General features: G+C 47.2%; 1 protein-coding gene across 4 annotated transcripts in view; it reads right to left on the reverse strand.

Moving 5' to 3' along the window:
• The window catches only part of LOC149428197 (cytochrome P450 4B1-like), a 46,517-nt gene that overhangs the window by 16,416 nt on the left and 5,703 nt on the right, over nucleotides 1-24,398 (reverse strand). For 2 of the 4 annotated variants that reach the window (XM_089667609.1, XM_089667606.1), the window contains 3 exons: nucleotides 9,691-9,835; nucleotides 2,201-2,245; nucleotides 1,344-1,471 (listed from right to left, as the gene is read on the reverse strand). In XM_089667609.1, coding sequence (XP_089523735.1) covers nucleotides 1,344-1,471; nucleotides 2,201-2,245; nucleotides 9,691-9,802 — 285 coding nt within the window. In that variant the 5' untranslated portion in view covers nucleotides 9,803-9,835. Of the gene's footprint in view, nucleotides 1-1,343; nucleotides 1,472-2,200; nucleotides 2,246-2,339; nucleotides 2,569-9,690; nucleotides 9,836-24,398 lie in introns of all 4 variants that reach the window. The other 2 variants (XM_089667608.1, XM_089667607.1) reach the window with 2 other exon arrangements.

Consider the following 24,398-nt stretch of genomic DNA (forward strand, 5'->3'; position numbering starts at 1 on the left):
ACAAGACAACTACAAGACACACTACAAGACAACTACAAGACAACTACAAGACAACTACAAGACAACTACAAGACAACTACAAGACAACTACAAGACAACTACAAGACAACTACAAGACACACTACAAGACAACTACAAGACACACTACAAGACAACTACAAGACAACTACAAGAGAAAAACAACAGCAAGAACCCAGTTTTCTGCAATCGCTTGAGATGCCTGGAGTCCTGTTTCCTACAGAAATCACGGAGCAGCTATAATGCAAACAGTGACTTTTTATTGTGTTGTATGTATAACATACAGACCATTTTCAGGTCAGATAACACCTACACGTGTGTTGTATGTGTAACATACAGACCATTTTCAGGTCAGATAACACCTACACGTGTGTTGTATGTATAACATACAGACCATTTTCAGGTCAGATAACACCTACACGTGTGTTGTATGTATAACATACAGACCATTTTCAGGTCAGATAACACCTACACGTGTGTTGTATGTGTAACATACTGACCATTTTCAGGTCAGATAACACCTACACGTGTGTTGTATGTATAACATACAGACCATTTTCAGGTCAGATAACACCTACACGTGTGTTGTATGTGTAACATACTGACCATTTTCAGGTCAGATAACACCTACACGTGTGTTGTATGTATAACATACAGACCATTTTCAATGCTCATTTGCTGGGAAGGTCAGATAACACCTACACGTGTGTTGTATGTATAACATACAGACCATTTTCAGGTCAGATAACACCTACACGTGTGTTGTATGTGTATAACATACAGACCATTTTCAATGCTCATTTGCTGGGAAGGTCAGATAACACCTACATGTGTGTTGTATGTGTATAACATACAGACCATTTTCAATGCTCATTTGCTGGGAAGGTCAGATAACACCTACACGTGTGTTGTATGTATAACATACAGACCATTTTCAGGTCAGATAACACCTACACGTGTGTTGTATGTATATTTGTAGTACTCTGTATGTTCTCTATGGTTTTCCTACAACTGATAGCAGTTTATATGTGCGACACTCTTCCTTAGTAAACGCATATTAATATACTGCCGGACGTTTCATTTTCATGCTTTATTGCAAAGCAGCTGAACAGATACCAGCAGACAGACACCTAGTGGATGCCCCATTAGAACCGCTATTCACACAGAATCTCATCCCCAAATCACACAGCAGAATATTTACGGGGGTACAAAGGCTGTTGATTGGTCTGCTGAGCTGTATGCTGAGTCAGCTACAACAATGTGTGATGATGGAGGGATGTTGCAGGATATCAGAGGGACAGAAGCCTTCCTTGCCCTGTACATACCAGCATGACATTGGTGGATTCAGAGATGAGTTTGACGTACGGTTTCAGAACATCATAATGGAAGCCAGGAGTAATGAGCCGGCGATGCTGAAACCAGGAGTTCCCCGACAGAACCAGCAATCCCTTCCCTGCACAGAAAGAAGAATCCTCAGAGTGACCGGCAATGGCCTCACAATAATCCACAGACAGAAATATATATGGAAAGTTATACGGCAAGTGAATTTAAATGGACAACTTAGGAGGGGGTCTGATTACAATGTACAAATATATAAAGGGGACTCCGGTAACTGTAATAAACTGATCATGGAGGTCCCCGAAGAGGACACATGGCCACAATTTGAGGTTGGAAGAAAGGAGGTTTAACTTTACATTGAAAAATGGATTCTTTACTGTTAGAGCAGTAAAGTGCAGAACTCCCTCCCCCAGCAGAATATACAGGACGATGGGAATTGATAGAGACCACAAATCACACACATAGGACGTACTGGTTGGGCCCGAGTCTTTTCTCATCTTTATAAATAATCTAATGGGGGTGTTGGGAAATGAGAATGGGGAGAGCTTTAATCCTGTCAATGTCCTCTAGATTCGTTTTCTGAATTGTTACACAAATTGTACCAAGAGTAACCGCCATGCAATCTGTATCTGTTCCATAGTTAAATAATGAGGTTGAAAAACCTTCCGGCCATCTAATTCCACCTCTAAGTCCTTCAGCGAGTTTAGTAACCAGTCTGAGCGACTCCAAGCCGACTGCATCGATCGACACGTAGGGACCTTCAATGATCCTGCTGACCTATAGGGGATGGAAGACCACATAGAGAACTGGCTGTAAATGCGTGACTGTGTCTAAGAGAACTTACCGATCCATGGCACCAGGAAATTGTATCCCGTTGATGTTTTTGGATCTGCAGATAAAACACATCAAATGATTTTTACCTTTCATTCATATTTCATTCATGAGTGTTAAACTGTATCTATGGTGAGAATATAAGATCAGACCTTCATCTCCACATTGTCCTCCAATGATCTCCAGGCTCCTCCCACACATTTCCATCATGGAATTCTGGGACACAGAGTCACTATGGCCTGTGAGCAGGCACTGCCGCATCACACATTTCACAGAGCCCGCCTTCTGAGGGGAAGAGTTTAAGGGGGCGGAGTCAGTACAGGAATCAGCAAGGTACCATGGGATATGTAGTCCTGAGAAATGGAGAAGCTGCAAAGCATGCTGGGAATGCGGGAAGTGGTGGAAAGAGATGGCAGACAAGCAGCACAACATGAAAGGAGATTTTATTTTCCAGTAATCTTATATTGGATTGACAGTAATAGGTATTGTTTGTGTTGTTGTTACAATGCTGAAGTTATACAATAGAAGTGCGTGCTCTGCCCAGAGATCTGCCTGAAAGACATTCGAAATCTTCATACCTGAGCCCCGTGTTTTTCACCTGCATAAGATGCACATTGATCATGTAGTTTCATTCATAGGATGTACACTGATCATGTAGTGTCGTGGTGTCATTCATAGGATGTGCACTGATCATGTAGTGTCATGGTGTCATTCATAGGATGTACACTGATCATGTAGTGTCATGGTGTCATTCATAGGATGTACACTGATCATGTAGTGTCGTGGTGTCATTCATAGGATGTACACTGATCATGTAGTGTCGTGGTGTCATTCATAGGATGTACATTGATCATGTAGTGTCGTGGTGTCATTCATAGGATGTACATTGATCATGTAGTGTCGTGGTGTCATTCATAGGATGTACACTGATCATGTAGTGTCGTGGTGTCATTCATAGGATGTACACTGATCATGTAGTGTCGTGGTGTCATTCATAGGATGTACATTGATCATGTAGTGTCGTGGTGTCATTCATAGGATGTACATTGATCATGTAGTGTCGTGGTGTCATTCATAGGATGTACACTGATCATGTAGTGTCGTGGTGTCATTCATAGGATGTACACTGATCATGTGGTGTCATTCATAGGATGTACATTGATCATGTAGTGTCGTGGTGTCATTCATAGGATGTACACTGATCATGTGGTGTCATGGTGTCATTCATAGGATGTACATTGATCATGTGGTGTCATTCATAGGATGTACATTGATCATGTGGTGTCATTCATAGGATGTACATTGATCATGTAGTGTCATTCATAGGATGTACATCGATCATGTAGTGTCGTGGTGTCATTCATAGGATGTACACTGATCATGTGGTGTCATTCATAGGATGTACATTGATCATGTAGTGTCGTGGTGTCATTCATAGGATGTACACTGATCATGTAGTGTCGTGGTGTCATTCATAGGATGTACACTGATCATGTAGTGTCGTGGTGTCATTCATAGGATGTACATTGATCATGTAGTGTCGTGGTGTCATTCATAGGATGTACACTGATCATGTAGTGTCGTGGTGTCATTCATAGGATGTACACTGATCATGTAGTGTCGTGGTGTCATTCATAGGATGTGCATTGATCATGTAGTGTCGTGGTGTCATTCATAGGATGTACACTGATCATGTAGTGTCGTGGTGTCATTCATAGGATGTACATTGATCATGTAGTATCGTGGTGTCATTCATAGGATGTACACTGATCATGTAGTATCGTGGTGTCATTCATAGGATGTACACTGATCATGTAGTATCGTGGTGTCATTCATAGGATGTGCATTGATCATGTAGTGTCGTGGTGTCATTCATAGGATGTACACTGATCATGTAGTGTCGTGGTGTCATTCATAGGATGTACATTGATCATGTAGTATCGTGGTGTCATTCATAGGATGTACACTGATCATGTAGTGTCGTGGTGTCATTCATAGGATGTACACTGATCATGTAGTGTCGTGGTGTCATTCATAGGATGTACATTGATCATGTAGTGTCGTGGTGTCATTCATAGGATGTACACTGATCATGTGGTGTCATTCATAGGATGTACACTGATCATGTAGTGTCGTGGTGTCATTCATAGGATGTACACTGATCATGTAGTGTCGTGGTGTCATTCATAGGATGTACACTGATCATGTAGTGTCGTGGTGTCATTCATAGGATGTACACTGATCATGTAGTGTCGTGGTGTCATTCATAGGATGTACATTGATCACGTAGTGTCGTGGTGTCATTCATAGGATGTACACTGATCATGTAGTGTCGTGGTGTCATTCATAGGATGTACATGTAGTGTGTCAGACATTTCTGTTTGTGATTAAACATGAGGCATGAACTGCCACTGCACAGGTTAATGCATGACCTCTCCCTGTAGTGTGAGAACTGACATTTTCTGTGCAGAAACTACATATCCCACGATCCCGCGTCCTTCATTCTAGTGCTCTGCAGCTACACAGCAATCAGATCTGACACAGACACCAGCAGGCAGAGCAATTATCTCACCATGCTGGAAGAAACGTTTTCATCACATCAGCACTCTGACATTTGTGATGTAACAGAGGAAGAGGTGAGGCCTGGATTGGACGCTGTGTGACGCAGGGCAGGAAGTTGCCTGTCTAGTGAATAGGGACCAGCTAGCTGCAGCAGTATATGGACACTGGAGATCGATCAGCTATGACATTACAAACCGCAGCCACAACATGTGATTCCATCATTACAAGGAAAGGACATCAAGACTAAAAGCATGTCGATGTGATTCTGGGGGCCACATCCTGGGGACAAATATTACAGCAAAGACTCTGAGGGGACCCAACAATATATAAACAATCACATAATATAATTGAATATATGAAACCTTTGAGTAGTGAGATATCAGAATTGACAATGCTCTCCGCAGTTGCTCAATATATTGCCCCATCCCCCACCAGTATTCTCATCTATCTCTTGTATTGGACATCAATCACATTATACCTTTTCCAATCACCGTTATACTAATATAAAGAAAGGGGTGGAGACTTGGCTCTAAACTCAAAGCATTTCCCTGAATATACTTCCACTTGGCAGTGTGGATGAGGTCCTGCTATCTAACTGACACTGGAGCATTGCTGCTACAATTCCCAGGGCAAGCGTGGAGCCAATACCAAGAGAGAAATGAGGAAGAATGATGGAGAATGAGGAAGAGCAATGGTAGGTGAGGAAGAATGATGCTAAATTAAGACGAATGATAGAGGGTGAGGAAGAACATTGGTAGGTGAGGAAGAATGATGGAGGGTGAGGAAGAAGGATGGAGGGTGAGGAAGAAGGATGGAGGGTGAGGAAGAAGGATGGAGGGTGAGGAAGAACATTGGTAGGTGAGGAAGAATGATGGAGAATGAGGAAGAGCAATGGTAGGTGAGGAAGAATGATGCTAAATTAAGACGAATGATAGAGGGTGAGGAAGAACATTGGTAGGTGAGGAAGAATGATGGAGGGTGAGGAAGAAGGATGGAGGGTGAGGAAGAAGGATGGAGGGTGAGGAAGAAGGATGGAGGGTGAGGAAGAACAATGGAGAGTGAGGAAGAACATTGGTATGTGAGGAAGAATGATGGAGAATGAGGAAGAGCAATGGTAGGTGAGGAAGAATGATACTAAATTAAGACGAATGATAGTGGGTGAGGAAGAACATTGGTATGTGAGGAAGAACAATGGAGAGTGAGGAAGAACATTGGTATGTGAGGAAGAACGATGGTAGGTGAGGAAGAACGATGGTAGGTGAGGAAGAACGATGGTAGGTGAGGAAGAAGGATGGAGGGTGAGGAAGAAGGATGGAGGGTGAGGAAGAAGGATGGAGGGTGAGGAAGAACAATGGAGGGTGAGGAAGAACAATGGTAGGTGAGGAAGAAGGATGGAGGGTGAGGAAGAATGATGGTAAATTAAGACAAATGATAGAGGGTGAGGAAGAACATTGGTATGTGAGGAAGAACAATGGAGAGTGAGGAAGAACAATGGAGGGTGAGGAAGAACAATGGAGGGTGAGGAAGAACGATAGAGAGTGAGGAAGAACGATAGAGAGTGAGGAAGAACAATGGAGAGTGAGGAAGAACGATAGAGAGTGAGGAAGAACGATAGAGAGTGAGGAAGAACAATGGAGAGTGAGGAAGAACAATGGAGAGTGAGGAAGATCAATGGTAAATGAAGAAGAACCATAGTAAATGAAGATGAACGATGGTAGGTGAGGAAGAACGATGATAAGTGAGGAAGATCAATGGTAAATGAAGAACAATGGTAGGTGTACCCTCAGTCAGCGGTCAAAACAATGGCTTTACAAATATTTTTTTAATATATAAAAAAACCATTTGATGTCTGTGCCCCCTATGGCTTCCACAGTGGCTTCTCAGTGGTCCCTCAGACCAACCATGGCTAAGCAACAAGCCGTTTCAGACACTCAATGTTTCAGAAAACAAAGCAAGATGTAAGTAACCCCGAATACAGGCCACAGGTATGGGGAGGATTATTATTATTACATGGAGTTTATATAGCGCCAAAGGGTTTGCTCAGCGCTGTACAATAGAGGGGGGGACAATACATGAAACAGAACAGCAGTCTGATGGATTGGGGTAGTGAGTTCCAGAGGATGGGGGAGGACCTGGAGAAGTCTTGCAGTCGTGCGTGGGAGAAGGAGACCAGGGAGCAAGATAGAAGGAGGTCCTGTGAAGAGCGAAGGGTACGGATAGGGCGGTACCTGGGAATCAGGTTGGTGAGGTAGTTAGGGGCAGTGTTGTGAATGGCTTTGTAGGTCAGAGTGAGTAGTTTGAATTTGATGCGTTGGACGATAGGGAGCCAGTGGAGGGATAGGCAGAGGGGGGTGGAGCCAGTGGAGGGATAGGCAGAGGAGGGTGGAGCCAGTGGAGGGATAGGCAGAGGAGGGTGGAGCCAGTGGAGGGATAGGCAGAGGGGGGTGGCAGAGGTGGAGCGGGTGGTGAGGTGGATGAGTCTAGCCGCTGAGTTCAGGATGGTCTGAAGCAGGGAGAGCCTGCACTGGGGTAGGCCGGTGAGGAGGGAGTTGCAGTAGTCAAGGCGTGAGATAATCAGGGAGTGTACGAGTAGTTTAGTGGTGTCTGGGGTAAGGAACGTACGTATCTTGGCAATGTTGCGAAGGCGGAGCCTGCATGTGTTTGTAAGTGATTTGACATGAGGTTGGAAGGAAAGGTTTGAGTCCAGAATGACGCCAAGGACGCACACATGTGGCCTTCACCCCATTGCTCTGGGTCATATAGCAGAAATGCTCCAACTCTCTCACCATAGAGTGGCTGGAACTGCCTTGGTCTGTACACTTACCATCGTTCTTCCTCACTTACCATCGTTCTTCCTCACTTACCATCGTTGTACAGTATATATCTGGTACTGTACATACAGTTGCAAGGAAAAGTATGTGAACCCCTTGGGATTACGTGGAGTTTTGCATGAATTGGGCATAAAATGTGCTTTGAACGTCATCTAAGTCACAACAATAGAAGAACACAGTCTGCTGAACATAATACTACACAAACATTAGATGTTGCCATGGTTTAATTGCACATAACATGTAAACATTCACAGTGCAGGGAGGAAAAGGTATGTGAACCTTTGGACTTAATAACTGGTTGACCCTCCTTTGGCAGCAATAACCTCAACCAAACGTTTCCTGTAGTTGCAGATCAGACCTGCACAATGATCTGGAGTCATTTTGGACCACTCCTCTTCACAAAACTGTTTCAGTGTAGCAATATTCTTGGGATGTCTGGTGTGAATCGCTCTCTTAAGGTCATGCCACAGCATTTCAATCGGGTTCAGGTCAGGACTCTGACTGGGCCACTCCAGAAGGCGTATTCTGTGCTGTTGCAGCCATTGTTTTGTTGAATTACTTGTATGCTTTGGGTCATTGTCCTGTTGCATCACCCATCCTCTGCGGAGCTTCAGTTGGCGGACAGATGGTCGTACGTTTTCCTGCAAAATGTCTTGATAAACTCTGGAATTCATTTTCCCATCAATGACAACAATCCGTCCAGGCCCTGAGGCAGCAAAGCAGCCCCAAACCATGATGCTCCCTCCGCCATGTTTTACAGTGGGGATGAGGTTTTGATGTTGGTGTGCTGGGCCTTTTTTTCTCCACACATAGCGTTGTGTGTTCTTCCCAAACAACTCAATCTTGGTGTCATCTGTCCACAGTATATTCTGCCAGTAGTGCTGTGGAACATCCAGGTGCTCTTTTGCAAACTTCAAACATGCTGCAATATTCTTTTTGGACAGCAATGGCTTCCTCCGTGGTGTCCTCCCATGTACTCCATTCTTGTTTAATGTTTTCCTTATTGTAGATGTGTCAACAAAAATGTTAGCATGTGCCAGAGATTTCTGTAGGTCTTTAGCTGACACTCTGGGATTCTTCTTTACCTCATGCAGCATTCTGCGCTGTGCTCTTGCAGTCATTTGTACAGGACAACCACGCCTAGGGAGAGTAGCAACAGTGCTAAACTTTCTCCATTTGTAGACAGTCTGTCTTACCGTGGACACATGAACATCAAGGCTTTTGGAGATACTTTTGTAACCCTTTCCAGCTTCATGCAAGTCAACAATTCTTGAGCTTAGGTCTTCTGAGAGCTCTTTTCTGCGAGGCATGGTTCACATCAGACAGTTCTTCTTGAAACCAGTAAACCCAAAACAGGTGTCAGCAACACATCCAATATCATCACACTGATTGGAGTCAAGGTTGGCTCACTCCTGGCTCCAATTAGCTCTGGGAGAAGTCATTAAGCTAGGGCCTCACATACTTTTTCCTCCCTGCACTGTGAATGTTTACATGTTATGTGCAATTAAACCATGGCAACATCTAATGTTTGTGTAGTATTATGTTCAGCAGACTGTGTTCTTCTATTGTTGTGACTTAGATGACGTTCAAAGCACATTTTATGCCCAATTCATGCAAAACTCCATGTAATCCCAAGGGGTTCACATACTTTTTCTTGCAACTGTACATCTCTACAGATCTGTCTACATATCTAGTATTTACATGTCTATAGATCTGTCTATATATCTGGTATTCGTCTAATTTCAGCGAGTTTTTGATCCCAATAAACAGCCAGGTGAGAGAAAACCAGTGTTTTGTGACAGGACATCACTTTGGTCATTATCAGGACTGTGATCTGGTAGAAATGGTCTGACAATGCCATGTGTGGCCTGCAGTAGATGGGTATTGATACCGAGGATGCTCATTCATCCTCCTTGTAAAAACTCCTTTGACTCTGCCAGTCAATATACAGGAAGGCTCCATTACAATCAGCCCAATATATCAAATTCCAAAGAAAAAAACGTATCGGCTCATGGAATCTCATTGGATCCCACCTTTCATCTGAAAGCCTCAAAGAGGGGGGGACCACAGAGAGTTCTTATTTCAAATACAGTATTTTGTTGGTTCCCACCTGATCGCCCAAACACGGCTTTAGCATACTCTGGGTGAGTGATGACCAGACTAGTCACAAACTTTCCAAGCCACAAAGGGAAGGCGTTGGGATATTTCTTCACCCAAACCATCAACCGATCCAGGTCCCTTCCATCCCGGTGGAACTGTAAAGACAAACAGATAGATAGATAGATAGATAGATAGAAAAAGGGCTGAGGTATATTCCTGGAAACTACAGGCCAGTCAGCCTAACATCAATAGTATGTACATTATTGGAGGGGACGATAAGGGTCATATCACAAGTTTTGCTGATGAAAACAATATCATTAGTAGCAACCATCATGAATTGAGATATCAATTAAAATATTTTGTTTTGAGGTTACCCCAACCACTGAGGATGACGGAGGACATGATCCCATTCGAAAAGATATTGGGGTCTAGTATGGCCCCAAAACATGTCACTTCCGAGATATACAAGATTCTTACTGAATTAAAGGGGGCGGGCCCTCCACTGTTCTTAGAGAAATGGGAAAGGGAACAAAAATGAATGAATCACAGAAAAATAAAATGTTTAAATGAACACATGGGGTGATGAACATGAACACGGTTGAAATGAATTATAAATGTTTAATGAGATGGTATTTTGACACGGAGTGTTGCACATAGACAACAAGTAGAAGTCTCGCCGCTATGTTGGAGGGGATATGGAGCTAAGGGAACAATGACATATATACAGTCAGGTCCATAAATATTGGGACATGGACACAATTGTAACATTTTTGGCTCTATACACCACCACAATAGATTTGAAATGAAACGAACAAGATGTGCTTTAACTGCAGACTGTCAGCATTAATTTGAGGGTATTTACATCCAAATCAGGTGAACGGTGTAGGAATTACAACAGTTTCCATATGTGCCTCCCACTTGTTAAGGGACCAAAAGTAATGGGACAGAATAATAATCATAAATCAAAATTTCACTTTTTAATACTTGGTTGCAAATCCTTTGCAGTCAATGACAGCCTGAAGTGTGGAACGCATAGACATCCCCAGACGCTGGGTGTCATCCCTGGTGATGCTCTGCCAGGCCTCTACTGCAACTGTCTTCAGGTCCTGCTTGTTCTTGGGGCATTTTCCCTTCAGTTGTGTCTTCAGCAAGTGAAATGCTCAATCGGATTCAGGTCAGGTGATTGACTTGGCCATTGCATAACATTCCACTTCTTTCCCTTCAAAAACTCTTTGGTTGCTTTGGATGTAAATACCCTCAAATTAAAGCTGACAGTCTGCAGTTAAAGCACATCTTGTTCATTTCATTTCAAATCCATTGTGGTGTATAGAGCCAAAAATGATAGAATTGTGTCCATGTCCCAATATTTATGGACCTGACTGTATGGTGGGATTGTCCAAAAATACTGGGGTTTTGACAAGATATAATCCAATTTATACAAGAGATACTGGGGACAACTATACAGAAGGATCCGTGGGGGTGTTTATTTTAGAAGTCAGAAGTACCAGTGAAGCAGTATAAATATAGTGTATTATACCATCTAATTAGAGCGACTAAAAGGCTTATTCCCAAATGTTGGCAGGTACAGGAGCCTCCAACAATGAGGGATTGGCTAGACAGGGTTGAACACATAAACAAGATGGAGGAGTTATACCATATAGATGAAGGTAAAATGGAAAAATTCAGAAAGGAATGGGGAAAATGGTATGACTTCAAGGCATCTGGGAAATATATGGAAGTAGTTGGTGTCCCAGGGATCTGATCTGACGTAGGAGAATTAAAGGGAACATTTTGTAAGACCATAGCAGAAATAGGAAAAAGGGAAAAGAAAGGCTGGAGGGAAAGAAACAATAGTAAGAAAAGGAAGAAGGGATTGAAGAGAAGGGTTATAGACTTGGACTGGACTACTGGAAAGAGATGGGAAGAGTTATATGGACTGGGGTGAGTTGTAGAGAAGGGGGGGGAGTGTAGGTTGGGATGGAAAACCTCAGTGAAATGTTTGTTTGTTGGATGAAAATGGTATACTGATGTGTTTTTGTAATGAAAAAATGAATAAAAGATATAATAAATAAAAAAGTAGCAACCATCATGGATTTATGAAGCATTGTTCTTGCCGGACCCACAATTTACTTTCTATGATGAGGTGAACTGCAATTTGGATAGAGGAAGGCCCTTAAATCTCAGCGTTTATGGATGATACAAAGCTAAGCAAGGTAATAATTTCACAGCAGAATACAGAAACTTTACAAGAAGACCTCTATAAAATAGAGGGCTGGGCAGCTATATTGCAGATGAGGTTCTGTTATTCGGGATAGAGGACCTCAGTTATGGGGAATAGAGGACCTCATTTATGGGGAATAGAGGACCTCAGTTATGGGGAAGAGAGGACCTCAGTTATGGGGAAGAGAGGACCTCAGTTATGGGGAATAGAGGACCTCATTTATGGGGAATAGAGGATCTCATTTATGGGGAATAGAGGATCTCAGTTATGGGGAATAGAGGACCTCATTTATGGGGAATAGAGGATCTCATTTATGGGGAATAGAGGATCTCAGTTATGGGGAATAGAGGATCTCATTTATGGGGAAGAGAGGACCTCAGTTATGGGGAATAGAGGACCTCATTTATGGGGAATAGAGGATCTCATTTATGGGGAATAGAGGATCTCAGTTATGGGGAATAGAGGACCTCAGTTATGGGGAATAGAGGACCTCAGTTATGGGGAATAGAGGACCTCAGTTATGGGGAATAGAGGATCTCATTTATGGGGAATAGAGGATCTCATTTATGGGGAATAGAGGACCTCAGTTATGGGGAATAGAGGACCTCAGTTATGGGGAATAGAGGACCTCAGTTATGGGGAATAGAGGACCTCATTTATGGGGAATAGAGGATCTCATTTATGGGGAATAGAGGACCTCAGTTATGGGGAATAGAGGACCTCATTTATGGGGAATAGAGGATCTCATTTATGGGGAATAGAGGACCTCAGTTATGGGGAATAGAGGATCTCATTTATGGGGAATAGAGGACCTCATTTATGGGGAATAGAGGATCTCATTTATGGGAAATAGAGGATCTCATTTATGGGGAATAGAGGATCTCATTTATGGGGAATAGAGGATCTCATTTATGGGGAATAGAGGACCTCAGTTATGGGGAATAGAGGACCTCATTTATGGGGAATAGAGGATCTCATTTATGGGAAATAGAGGATCTCATTTATGGGGAATAGAGGATCTCATTTATGGGGAATAGAGGACCTCAGTTATGGGGAATAGAGGACCTCATTTATGGGGAATAGAGGACCTCAGTTATGGGGAATAGAGGACCTCATTTATTGGGAATAGAGGATCTCAATCATGGGGAATAGAGGATCTCATTTATGGGGAATAGAGGACCTCAGTTATGGGGAATAGAGGACCTCATTTATGGGGAATAGAGGACCTCAGTTATGGGGAATAGAGGACCTCATTTATGGGGAATAGAGGACCTCATTTATGGGGAATAGAGGACCTCATTTATTGGGAATAGAGGATCTCAATCATGGGGAATAGAGGACCTCATTTATGGGGAATAGAGGATCTCATTTATGGGGAATAGAGCACCTCAGTTATGGAGATTAGAGGACCTCATTTATGGGGAATAGAGGACCTCAGTTATGGAGAATAGAGGACCTCATTTATGGGGAATAGAGGACCTCAGTTATGGGGAATAGAGGATCTCAATCATGGGGAATAGAGGACCTCATTTATGGGGAATAGAGGATCTCAATCATGGGGAATAGAGGACCTCATTTATGGGGAATAGAGGACCTCAGTTATAGGGAAGAGAAAACCTCAGTTATGGGGAATAGAGGACCTCATTTATGGGGAATAGAGGACCTCAATCATGGGGAATAGAGGACCTCAATCATGGGGAATAGAGGACCTCAATCATGGGGAATAGAGGACCTCATTTATGGGGAATAGAGGACCTCATTTATGGGGAATAGAGGACCTCAGTTATGGGGAAGAGAGGACCTCAGTTATGGGGAAGAGAGGACCTCATTTATGGAGAATAGAGGACCTCATTTATGGGGAATAGAGGACCTCCAATTTGGGGAATAGAGGACCTCCAATTTGGGGAATAGAGGACCTCAGTTATGGGGAATAGAGGACCTCAGTTATGGGGAATAGAGGACCTCAGTTATGGGGAATAGAGGACCTAATGTATGGGGAATAGAGGACCTCATTTATGGGGAATAGAGGACTTCATATATGGAGGATGGAGACCTAAGTTATGGGAAATAAAGCACCTCAGTTTTGGGGGATGGGGGACCTGAGTTATGAGAGATGGAGAAGCTCAGTTATGGAGGATGCAGGCCTTCAGTTATGGTGGCTGGCGGAGCTCAGTTATGGGGATGGAGGACCTTAGTTACAGTGGGGAAAATAATTATTTGATCCCCTTCAGATTTTGTATATTTGCCCACTTACAAAGAAATGGGTCTATAATTTTTATCATAGGTGTATTTTAAATGATAGAGACAGAATATCAAACAAAAATGCAGAACAAAACATGATACCAATGTTATAAATTGAGTTGCAGTTCAGTGGGTAACCCTAGGTTCACACCTAAGCATTTTCTGCACCGTCTTGAGTTTTACAGAAACGCAGCACAGTCCATTTAACATGATTTCCTATGGGACATGTTCATACCTGTGCATTTTCACCCAGTGCAGTTTTTTAAAGGGTCAGGGAATTTTTTGAACACAAAACGCGTTCTGCATTTTAAATCTGCCTAGCAACAAGAAAAATATGAAAAAAAAGCAAAATGCATCAAAACTGTAGCAAAAACCGTAGCAACGCAAAACGCAATGCAGAAATGGCTCAAATGCAACCTGCATAGGTGCGAACCTAGCCTTAAATAAGTATTTGATCCCCTACCAACAGACTGGCTATGTTTTCGTGTGGTACACAGATCAGTCCTGTCAATGGAAGAAGGTGCTCCTAATTACAACTCATTATGTGTATAAAAGACACCTGTCCACAGAAGCTCTTCCATCCAAACCTCACCACCATGGGCAAGACCAAAGAGCTGTCAGAGGACGTCAGGGACAGGATGGTAGACCTGCACAAGGCTGGAATGGACTACAAGAACATCAGCAAGAAACTTGGTGATTAGGAGACAACTGTTGGAGCAATTAGTCACAACTGGAAGAAATACTAAATAATATTTGTCCTCAGTCTAGAGCTCCATGCAAGCTTTCGCCTCATGGGGTAAGGATGATCATGAGAAAAATGAGGGATCAGCGCAGAGCGACATGGGGGGGTTTGTGAAGGATCTCAAGGCAGTTGGAACCACAGTTGCCAAACAAACCATTAGTAACACAATACGGCGTCATGGATTAAAATCCTGCAGCGCCCACAAGGTCCCCCTCCTCAAGAATGCACATGTGCAGGCTCATCTGACGTTTGCCAATGAACATCTAAATGATTCAGAGAAGGATTAGGAGAAAGCGTTGTGGTCAGATGAGACCAAAATTTAACTCTTTGGCATTAACTCAACTCACCGTGTTTGGAGGAAGATAAATGGTGACTGTGACCCTAAGAACACCATCCCTACAGTCAGGCACGGAGGTGGAAACATTATGCTTTGGGACTGTTTCTCTGCTAATGGTACAAACTGACTTTGCCGCATTGAGGGGCCAAAGGATGGGGCCATGTATTGTAAAAAGTTGGATGAGAACCTTCTCCCCTCAGCCAGAACACTGAAGATCGGATATGAATGGGACTTCCAGCATGAGAATGACCCAAAACATACCGCCAAGGCAACAAAAGAGTGGCTCAAGAAGAAGCATATTAAGGTCATGGAGTGGCCTAGCCAGTCTCCAGACCTTCATCCTATAGAAAATTTATGGAGGAGCTGAAACTTCGAGTTGCCAAGCAACAGCCAAGAAAATTAAGGATTTGGAGAGGATCTGTAAAGAAGAGTGGACCAAATTCCCTCCTGAGATGTGTGCGAACCTGGGGGCCAACTACAAGGAATGTCTTACCTCTGTGCTCGCCAACAAGGATTCCTCCACCAAGTAATAAGCCGTGTTTTGTGTGGGGATCAAATCCTTATTTAATCACTGAACTGCAACTCCATTTATAACATTTGTATCGTGTTTTTTCTGGATGTTCGGTGGATATTCTGTCTCTATCATCTAAAATACACCTATGATAAAAATATATACACTTCATTTCTCTGTAAGTGGGCAAACGTACAAAATCTGCAGGGGATCAAATAATTATTTTCTCCACTATATGAGGAACAGAGGAGTTCAGTTATGGAGATGGAGGAGCTCAGTTATGGAGATGGAGGAGCTCAGTTACGGGGACTGGAGGACTTCAGTTATGGGGGAAGGAGGACTTCAGTTATGGGGGATGGAGGAACTCAGTTATGGGGGATGGAGGAGCTCAGTTATGGAGGAAGGAGGACCTCAGTTATGGGGGATGGAGGAACTCAGTTATGGGGGATGGAGGAACTCAGTTATGGGGGATGGAGGAACTCAGTTATGGAGGAAGGAGGACCTCAGTTATGGGGGATGGAGGAGTTCAGTTATGGGGGATGGAGGAGTTCAGTTATGAGGGCAGGAGGACCTCAGTTATGGGAGATGGAGGAACTCAGTTATGGGGGATAGAGGAGCTCAGTTATGGGGAATGGAGGACCTTAGGTATGGGGGATGGAGGAGCTCAGTTATGGGGGATGGAGGAGCTCAGTTATGGGGGATGGAGGCCCTTAGTTATGGGGGAGGGAGGCCCTCAGTTATGGGGGAGGGAGGCTCTTAGTTATGGGGGATGGAGGAGCTCAGTTATGGGGGATGGAGGACCTTAGTTATGGGGGATGGAGGAGCTCAGTTATGGGGGATGGAGGAGCTCAGTTATGGGGGATGGAGGCCCTCAGTTATGGGGGACGGAGGAGCTCAGTTATGGGGGATGGAGGACCTTAGTTATGGGGGATGGAGGAGCTCAGTTATGGGGGATGGAGGAGCTCAGTTATGGGGGATGGAGGCCCTCAGTTATGGGGGACGGAGGAGCTCAGTTATGGGGGATGGAGGCCCTTAGTTATGGGGGAGGGAGGCCCTTAGTTATGGGGGAGGGAGGAGCTCAGTTATGGGGGATGGAGGCCCTTAGTTATGGGGGATGGAGGAGCTCAGTTATGGGGGATGGAGGACCTTAGTTATGGGGGACGGAGGAGCTCAGTTATGGGGGATGGAGGCCCTTAGTTATGGGGGATGGAGGAGCTCAGTTATGGGGGATGGAGGCCCTTAGTTATGGGGGATGGAGGAGCTCAGTTATGGGGGATGGAGGCCCTCAGTTATGGGGGACGGAGGAGCTCAGTTATGGGGGATGGAGGCCCTTAGTTATGGGGGAGGGAGGCCCTTAGTTATGGGGGAGGGAGGAGCTCAGTTATGGGGGATGGAGGCCCTTAGTTATGGGGGATGGAGGAGCTCAGTTATGGGGGATGGAGGCCCTTAGTTATGGGGGACGGAGGAGCTCAGTTATGGGGGATGGAGGCCCTTAGTTATGGGGGATGGAGGAGCTCAGTTATGGGGGATGGAGGACCTTAGTTATGGGGGATGGAGGAGCTCAGTTATGGGGGATGGAGGAACTCAGTTATGGGGGATGGAGGCCCTTAGTTATGGGGGATGGAGGAGCTCAGTTATGGGGGACGGAGGAGCTCAGTTATGGGGGATGGAGGCCCTTAGTTATGGGGGAGGGAGGAGCTCAGTTATGGGGGATGGAGGCCCTTAGTTATGGGGGAGGGAGGCCCTTAGTTATGGGGGAGGGAGGAGCTCAGTTATGGGGGATGGAGGCCCTTAGTTATGGGGGAGGGAGGCCCTTAGTTATGGGGGAGGGAGGAGCTCAGTTATGGGGGATGGAGGCCCTTAGTTATGGGGGAGGGAGGCCCTTAGTTATGGGGGAGGGAGGAGCTCAGTTATGGGGGATGGAGGCCCTTAGTTATGGGGGATGGAGGCCCTTAGTTATGGGGGATGGAGGAACTCAGTTATGGGGGATGGAGGCCCTTAGTTATGGGGGATGGAGGAGCTCAGTTATGGGGGACGGAGGAGCTCAGTTATGGGGGATGGAGGCCCTTAGTTATGGGGGAGGGAGGAGCTCAGTTATGGGGGATGGAGGAGCTCAGTTATGGGGGAGGGAGGAGCTCAGTTATGGGGGATGGAGGCCCTTAGTTATGGGGGAGGGAGGCCCTTAGTTATGGGGGAGGGAGGAGCTCAGTTACATGGAACATTAAAGTTATTCTCCGCAGAGAAGGGACACTTATGAGGGGCTTTGATCGCAGTACACAAATCCTTTGAATGGGGACATTAGATTGAAAGGGAACTGAAGACGCCACACAATGACGTCAGACGAGAAGAGGTTCTTTACAGTTCGAGTCATAAGGATGTAGACCTTCCTGCACAATCGGTGTCACCAGGGAAGGGAGATACATGAAAACATTTTTAGATGAGTTTCTTAGTGAACACAATGGACAGGGATATGGAGAGTTGTAGTGACATCACTGGATGCTCTCGTGTCTGCATTCAACTTTACCTACTATGTGACTATGTGTGACTACGTGCCTGTCATACCCCACCGTTACCATCCCAGGAGTACCTGTCATACCCCACCGTTACCATCCCAGGAGTACCTGTCATACCCCACCGTTACCATCCCAGGAGTACCTGTCATACCCCACCGTTACCATCCCAGCAGAACCTGTCATACCCCACCGTTACCATCCCAGCAGAACCTGTCATACCCCACCGTTACCATCCCAGCAGAACCTGTCATACCTCACCGTTACCATCCCAGGAGTACCTGTCATACCCCACCGTTACCATCCCAGCAGAACCTGTCATACCCCACCGTTACCATCCCAGCAGAACCTGTCATACCCCACCGTTACCATCCCAGCAGAACCTGTCATACCTCACCGTTACCATCCCAGGAGTACCTGTCATACCCCACCGTTACCATCCCAGGAGAACCTGTCATACCCCACCGTTACCATCCCAGGAGTACCTGTCATACCCCACCGTTACCATCCCAGGAGTGCCTGTCATACCCCACCGTTACCATCCCAGGAGTACCTGTCATACCCCACCGTTACCATCCCAGGAGAACCTGCTACACCCCACCGTTACCATCCCAGGAGAACCTGTCATACCCCACCGTTACCATCCCAGGAGAACCTGCTACACCCCACCGTTACCATCCCAGGAGTACCAGTCATACCCCACCGTTACCATCCCAGGAGAACCTGTCATACCCCACCGTTACCATCCCAGGAGAACCTGTCATACCCCACCGTTACCATCCCAGGAGTACCTGTCATACCCCACCGTTACCATCCCAGGAGTACCTGTCATACCCCACCGTTACCATCCCAGGAGTACCTGCTACACCCCACCGTTACCATCCCAGGAGTACCTGCTACACCCCACCATTACCATCCCAGGAGAACCTGCTACACCCCACCGTTACCATCCCAGCAGAACCTGTCATACCCCACCGTTACCATCCCAGGAGTACCTGTCATACCCCACCGTTACCATCCCAGGAGTACCTGTCATACCCCACCGTTACCATCCCAGGAGTACCTGTCATACCCCACCGTTACCATCCCAGGAGAACCTGTCATACCCCACCGTTACCATCCCAGGAGTACCTGTCATACCCCACCGTTACCATCCCAGGAGTACCTGTCATACCCCACCGTTACCATCCCAGGAGAACCTGCTACACCCCACCGTTACCATCCCAGGAGTACCTGGCATACCCCACCGTTACCATCCCAGGAGTACCTGTCATACCCCACCGTTACCATCCCAGGAGTGCCTGTCATACCCCACCGTTACCATCCCAGGAGTACCTGTCATACCCCACCGTTACCATCCCAGGAGAACCTGCTACACCCCACCGTTACCATCCCAGGAGAACCTGCTACACCCCACCGTTACCATCCCAGGAGTACCAGTCATACCCCACCGTTACCATCCCAGGAGAACCTGTCATACCCCACCGTTACCATCCCAGGAGAACCTGTCATACCCCACCGTTACCATCCCAGGAGTACCTGTCATACCCCACCGTTACCATCCCAGGAGTACCTGTCATACCCCACCGTTACCATCCCAGGAGTACCTGCTACACCCCACCGTTACCATCCCAGGAGTACCTGCTACACCCCACCATTACCATCCCAGGAGAACCTGCTACACCCCACCGTTACCATCCCAGCAGAACCTGTCATACCCCACCGTTACCATCCCAGGAGTACCTGTCATACCCCACCGTTACCATCCCAGGAGTACCTGTCATACCCCACCGTTACCATCCCAGGAGTACCTGTCATACCCCACCGTTACCATCCCAGGAGTACCTGTCATACCCCACCGTTACCATCCCAGGAGTACCTGTCATACCCCACCGTTACCATCCCAGGAGAACCTGCTACACCCCACCGTTACCATCCCAGGAGTACCTGGCATACCCCACCGTTACCATCCCAGGAGAACCTGCTACACCCCACCGTTACCATCCCAGGAGTACCAGTCATACCCCACCGTTACCATCCCAGGAGTACCAGTCATACCCCACCGTTACCATCCCAGGAGAACCTGTCATACCCCACCGTTACCATCCCAGGAGAACCTGTCATACCCCACCGTTACCATCCCAGGAGTACCAGTCATACCCCACCGTTACCATCCCAGGAGAACCTGCTACACCCCACCGTTACCATCCCAGGAGAACCTGTCATACCCCACCGTTACCATCCCAGGAGTACCTGTCATACCCCACCGTTACCATCCCAGCAGAACCTGTCATACCCCACCGTTACCATCCCAGGAGAACCTGTCATACCCCACCGTTACCATCCCAGGAGAACCTGTCATACCCCACCGTTACCATCCCAGGAGAACCTGTCATACCCCACCGTTACCATCCCAGGAGTACCTGTCATACCCCACCGTTACCATCCCAGGAGAACCTGCTACACCCCACCGTTACCATCCCAGGAGTACCTGGCATACCCCACCGTTACCATCCCAGGAGAACCTGCTACACCCCACCGTTACCATCCCAGGAGAACCTGCTACACCCCACCGTTACCATCCCAGGAGTACCAGTCATACCCCACCGTTACCATCCCAGGAGAACCTGTCATACCCCACCGTTACCATCCCAGGAGAACCTGTCATACCCCACCGTTACCATCCCAGGAGTACCTGTCATACCCCACCGTTACCATCCCAGGAGTGCCTGTCATACCCCACCGTTACCATCCCAGGAGTACCTGTCATACCCCACCGTTACCATCCCAGGAGAACCTGCTACACCCCACCGTTACCATCCCAGGAGTACCTGGCATACCCCACCGTTACCATCCCAGGAGAACCTGCTACACCCCACCGTTACCATCCCAGGAGTACCAGTCATACCCCACCGTTACCATCCCAGGAGAACCTGTCATACCCCACCGTTACCATCCCAGGAGAACCTGTCATACCCCACCGTTACCATCCCAGGAGTACCTGTCATACCCCACCGTTACCATCCCAGGAGAACCTGCTACACCCCACCGTTACCATCCCAGGAGTACCTGGCATACCCCACCGTTACCATCCCAGGAGAACCTGCTACACCCCACCGTTACCATCCCAGGAGTACCAGTCATACCCCACCGTTACCATCCCAGGAGAACCTGTCATACCCCACCGTTACCATCCCAGGAGAACCTGCTACACCCCACCGTTACCATCCCAGGAGAACCTGTCATACCCCACCGTTACCATCCCAGGAGTACCTGTCATACCCCACCGTTACCATCCCAGCAGAACCTGTCATACCCCACCGTTACCATCCCAGGAGAACCTGTCATACCCCACCGTTACCATCCCAGGAGAACCTGTCATACCCCACCGTTACCATCCCAGGAGAACCTGTCATACCCCACCGTTACCATCCCAGGAGTACCTGTCATACCCCACCGTTACCATCCCAGGAGTACCTGTCATACCCCACCGTTACCATCCCAGGAGAACCTGCTACACCCCACCGTTACCATCCCAGGAGTACCTGGCATACCCCACCGTTACCATCCCAGGAGAACCTGCTACACCCCACCGTTACCATCCCAGGAGAACCTGCTACACCCCACCGTTACCATCCCAGGAGTACCAGTCATACCCCACCGTTACCATCCCAGGAGAACCTGTCATACCCCACCGTTACCATCCCAGGAGAACCTGTCATACCCCACCGTTACCATCCCAGGAGTACCTGTCATACCCCACCGTTACCATCCCAGCAGAACCTGTCATACCCCACCGTTACCATCCCAGGAGAACCTGTCATACCCCACCGTTACCATCCCAGGAGAACCTGTCATACCCCACCGTTACCATCCCAGCAGAACCTGTCATACCCCACCGTTACCATCCCAGGAGTACCTGTCATACCCCACCGTTACCATCCCAGGAGTACCTGTCATACCCCACCGTTACCATCCCAGCAGAACCTGTCATACCCCACCGTTACCATCCCAGGAGAACCTGTCATACCCCACCGTTACCATCCCAGGAGAACCTGTCATACCCCACCGTTACCATCCCAGGAGAACCTGTCATACCCCACCGTTACCATCCCAGCAGAACCTGTCATACCCCACCGTTACCATCCCAGGAGTACCTGTCATACCCCACCGTTACCATCCCAGGAGTACCTGTCATACCCCACCGTTACCATCCCAGGAGAACCTGTCATACCCCACCGTTACCATCCCAGGAGAACCTGTCATACCCCACCGTTACCATCCCAGGAGAACCTGTCATACCCCACCGTTACCATCCCAGGAGTACCTGTCATACCCCACCGTTACCATCCCAGGAGTACCTGTCATACCCCACCGTTACCATCCCAGGAGTACCTGTCATACCCCACCGTTACCATCCCAGGAGAACCTGTCATACCCCACCGTTACCATCCCAGGAGAACCTGTCATACCCCACCGTTACCATCCCATGAGTACCTGTCATACCCCACCGTTACCATCCCAGGAGTACCTGTCATACCCCACCGTTACCATCCCAGGAGTACCTGTCATACCCCACCGTTACCATCCCAGGAGTACCTGTCATACCCCACCGTTACCATCCCAGGAGTACCTGTCATACTCCACCTTTACCGTTCTAGGAGTCCCTGTCATACCCCACCATTACCATCCTAGGAGTACCTGTCATACCCCACCATTACCATCCTAGGAGTACCCGTCATACCCCACCATTACCATCCTAGGAGTACCCGTCATACCCCACCGTTACCATCCTAGAAGCACCCGTCATACCCCACCGTTACCATCCTAGGAGTACCCGTCATACCCCACCGTTACCATCCCAGGAGAACCTGTCATACCCCACCGTTACCATCCTAGAAGCACCCGTCATACCCCACCGTTACCATCCTAGGAGTACCTGTCATACCCCACCGTTACCATCCTAGGAGTACCCGTCATACCCCACCATTACCATCCTAGTAGTATCCGTCATACCCCACTATTACCATCCTAGGAGTACCCGTCATACCCCACCATTACCATCCTAGGAGTACCTGTCATACCCCACTATTACCATCCTAGGAGTACCCGTCATACCCCACCATTACCATCCTAGGAGTACCTGTCATACCCCACTATTACCATCCTAGAAGTACCTGTCATACCCCACCGTTACCATCCCAGGAGTACCTGTCATACCCCACCGTTACCATCCCAGGAGTACCTGTCATACCCCACCGTTACCATCCCAGGAGTACCTGTCATACCCCACCGTTACCATCCCAGGAGTACCTGTCATACTCCACCTTTACCGTTCTAGGAGTACCTGTCATACCCCACTATTACCATCCTAGGAGTACCCGTCATACCCCACCATTACCATCCTAGGAGTACCCGTCATACCCCACCATTACCATCCTAGGAGTACCCGTCATACCCCACCGTTACCATCCTAGGAGTACCCGTCATACCCCACCATTACCATCCTAGGAGTACCTGTCATACCCCACTATTACCATCCTAGGAGTACCTGTCATACCCCACTATTACCATCCTAGGAGTACCTGTCATACCCCACCGTTACCATCCTAGGAGTACCCGTCATACCCCACCGTTACCATCCCAGGAGAACCTGTCATACCCCACCGTTACCATCCTAGAAGCACCCGTCATACCCCACCGTTACCATCCTAGGAGTACCTGTCATACCCCACCGTTACCATCCTAGGAGTACCCGTCATACCCCACCATTACCATCCTAGTAGTATCCGTCATACCCCACTATTACCATCCTAGGAGTACCCGTCATACCCCACCATTACCATCCTAGGAGTACCTGTCATACCCCACTATTACCATCCTAGGAGTACCCGTCATACCCCACCATTACCATCCTAGGAGTACCTGTCATACCCCACTATTACCATCCTAGAAGTACCTGTCATACCCCACCGTTACCATCCCAGGAGTACCTGTCATACCCCACCGTTACCATCCCAGGAGTACCTGTCATACCCCACCGTTACCATCCCAGGAGTACCTGTCATACCCCACCGTTACCATCCCAGGAGTACCTGTCATACTCCACCTTTACCGTTCTAGGAGTACCTGTCATACCCCACTATTACCATCCTA

This window comes from Staurois parvus, unplaced genomic scaffold, assembly GCF_062004578.1.
Source record: "Staurois parvus isolate SC_StPar_1 unplaced genomic scaffold, SC_StPar_1.0 ptg003413l, whole genome shotgun sequence".
NCBI lineage: Eukaryota > Metazoa > Chordata > Amphibia > Anura > Ranidae > Staurois > Staurois parvus.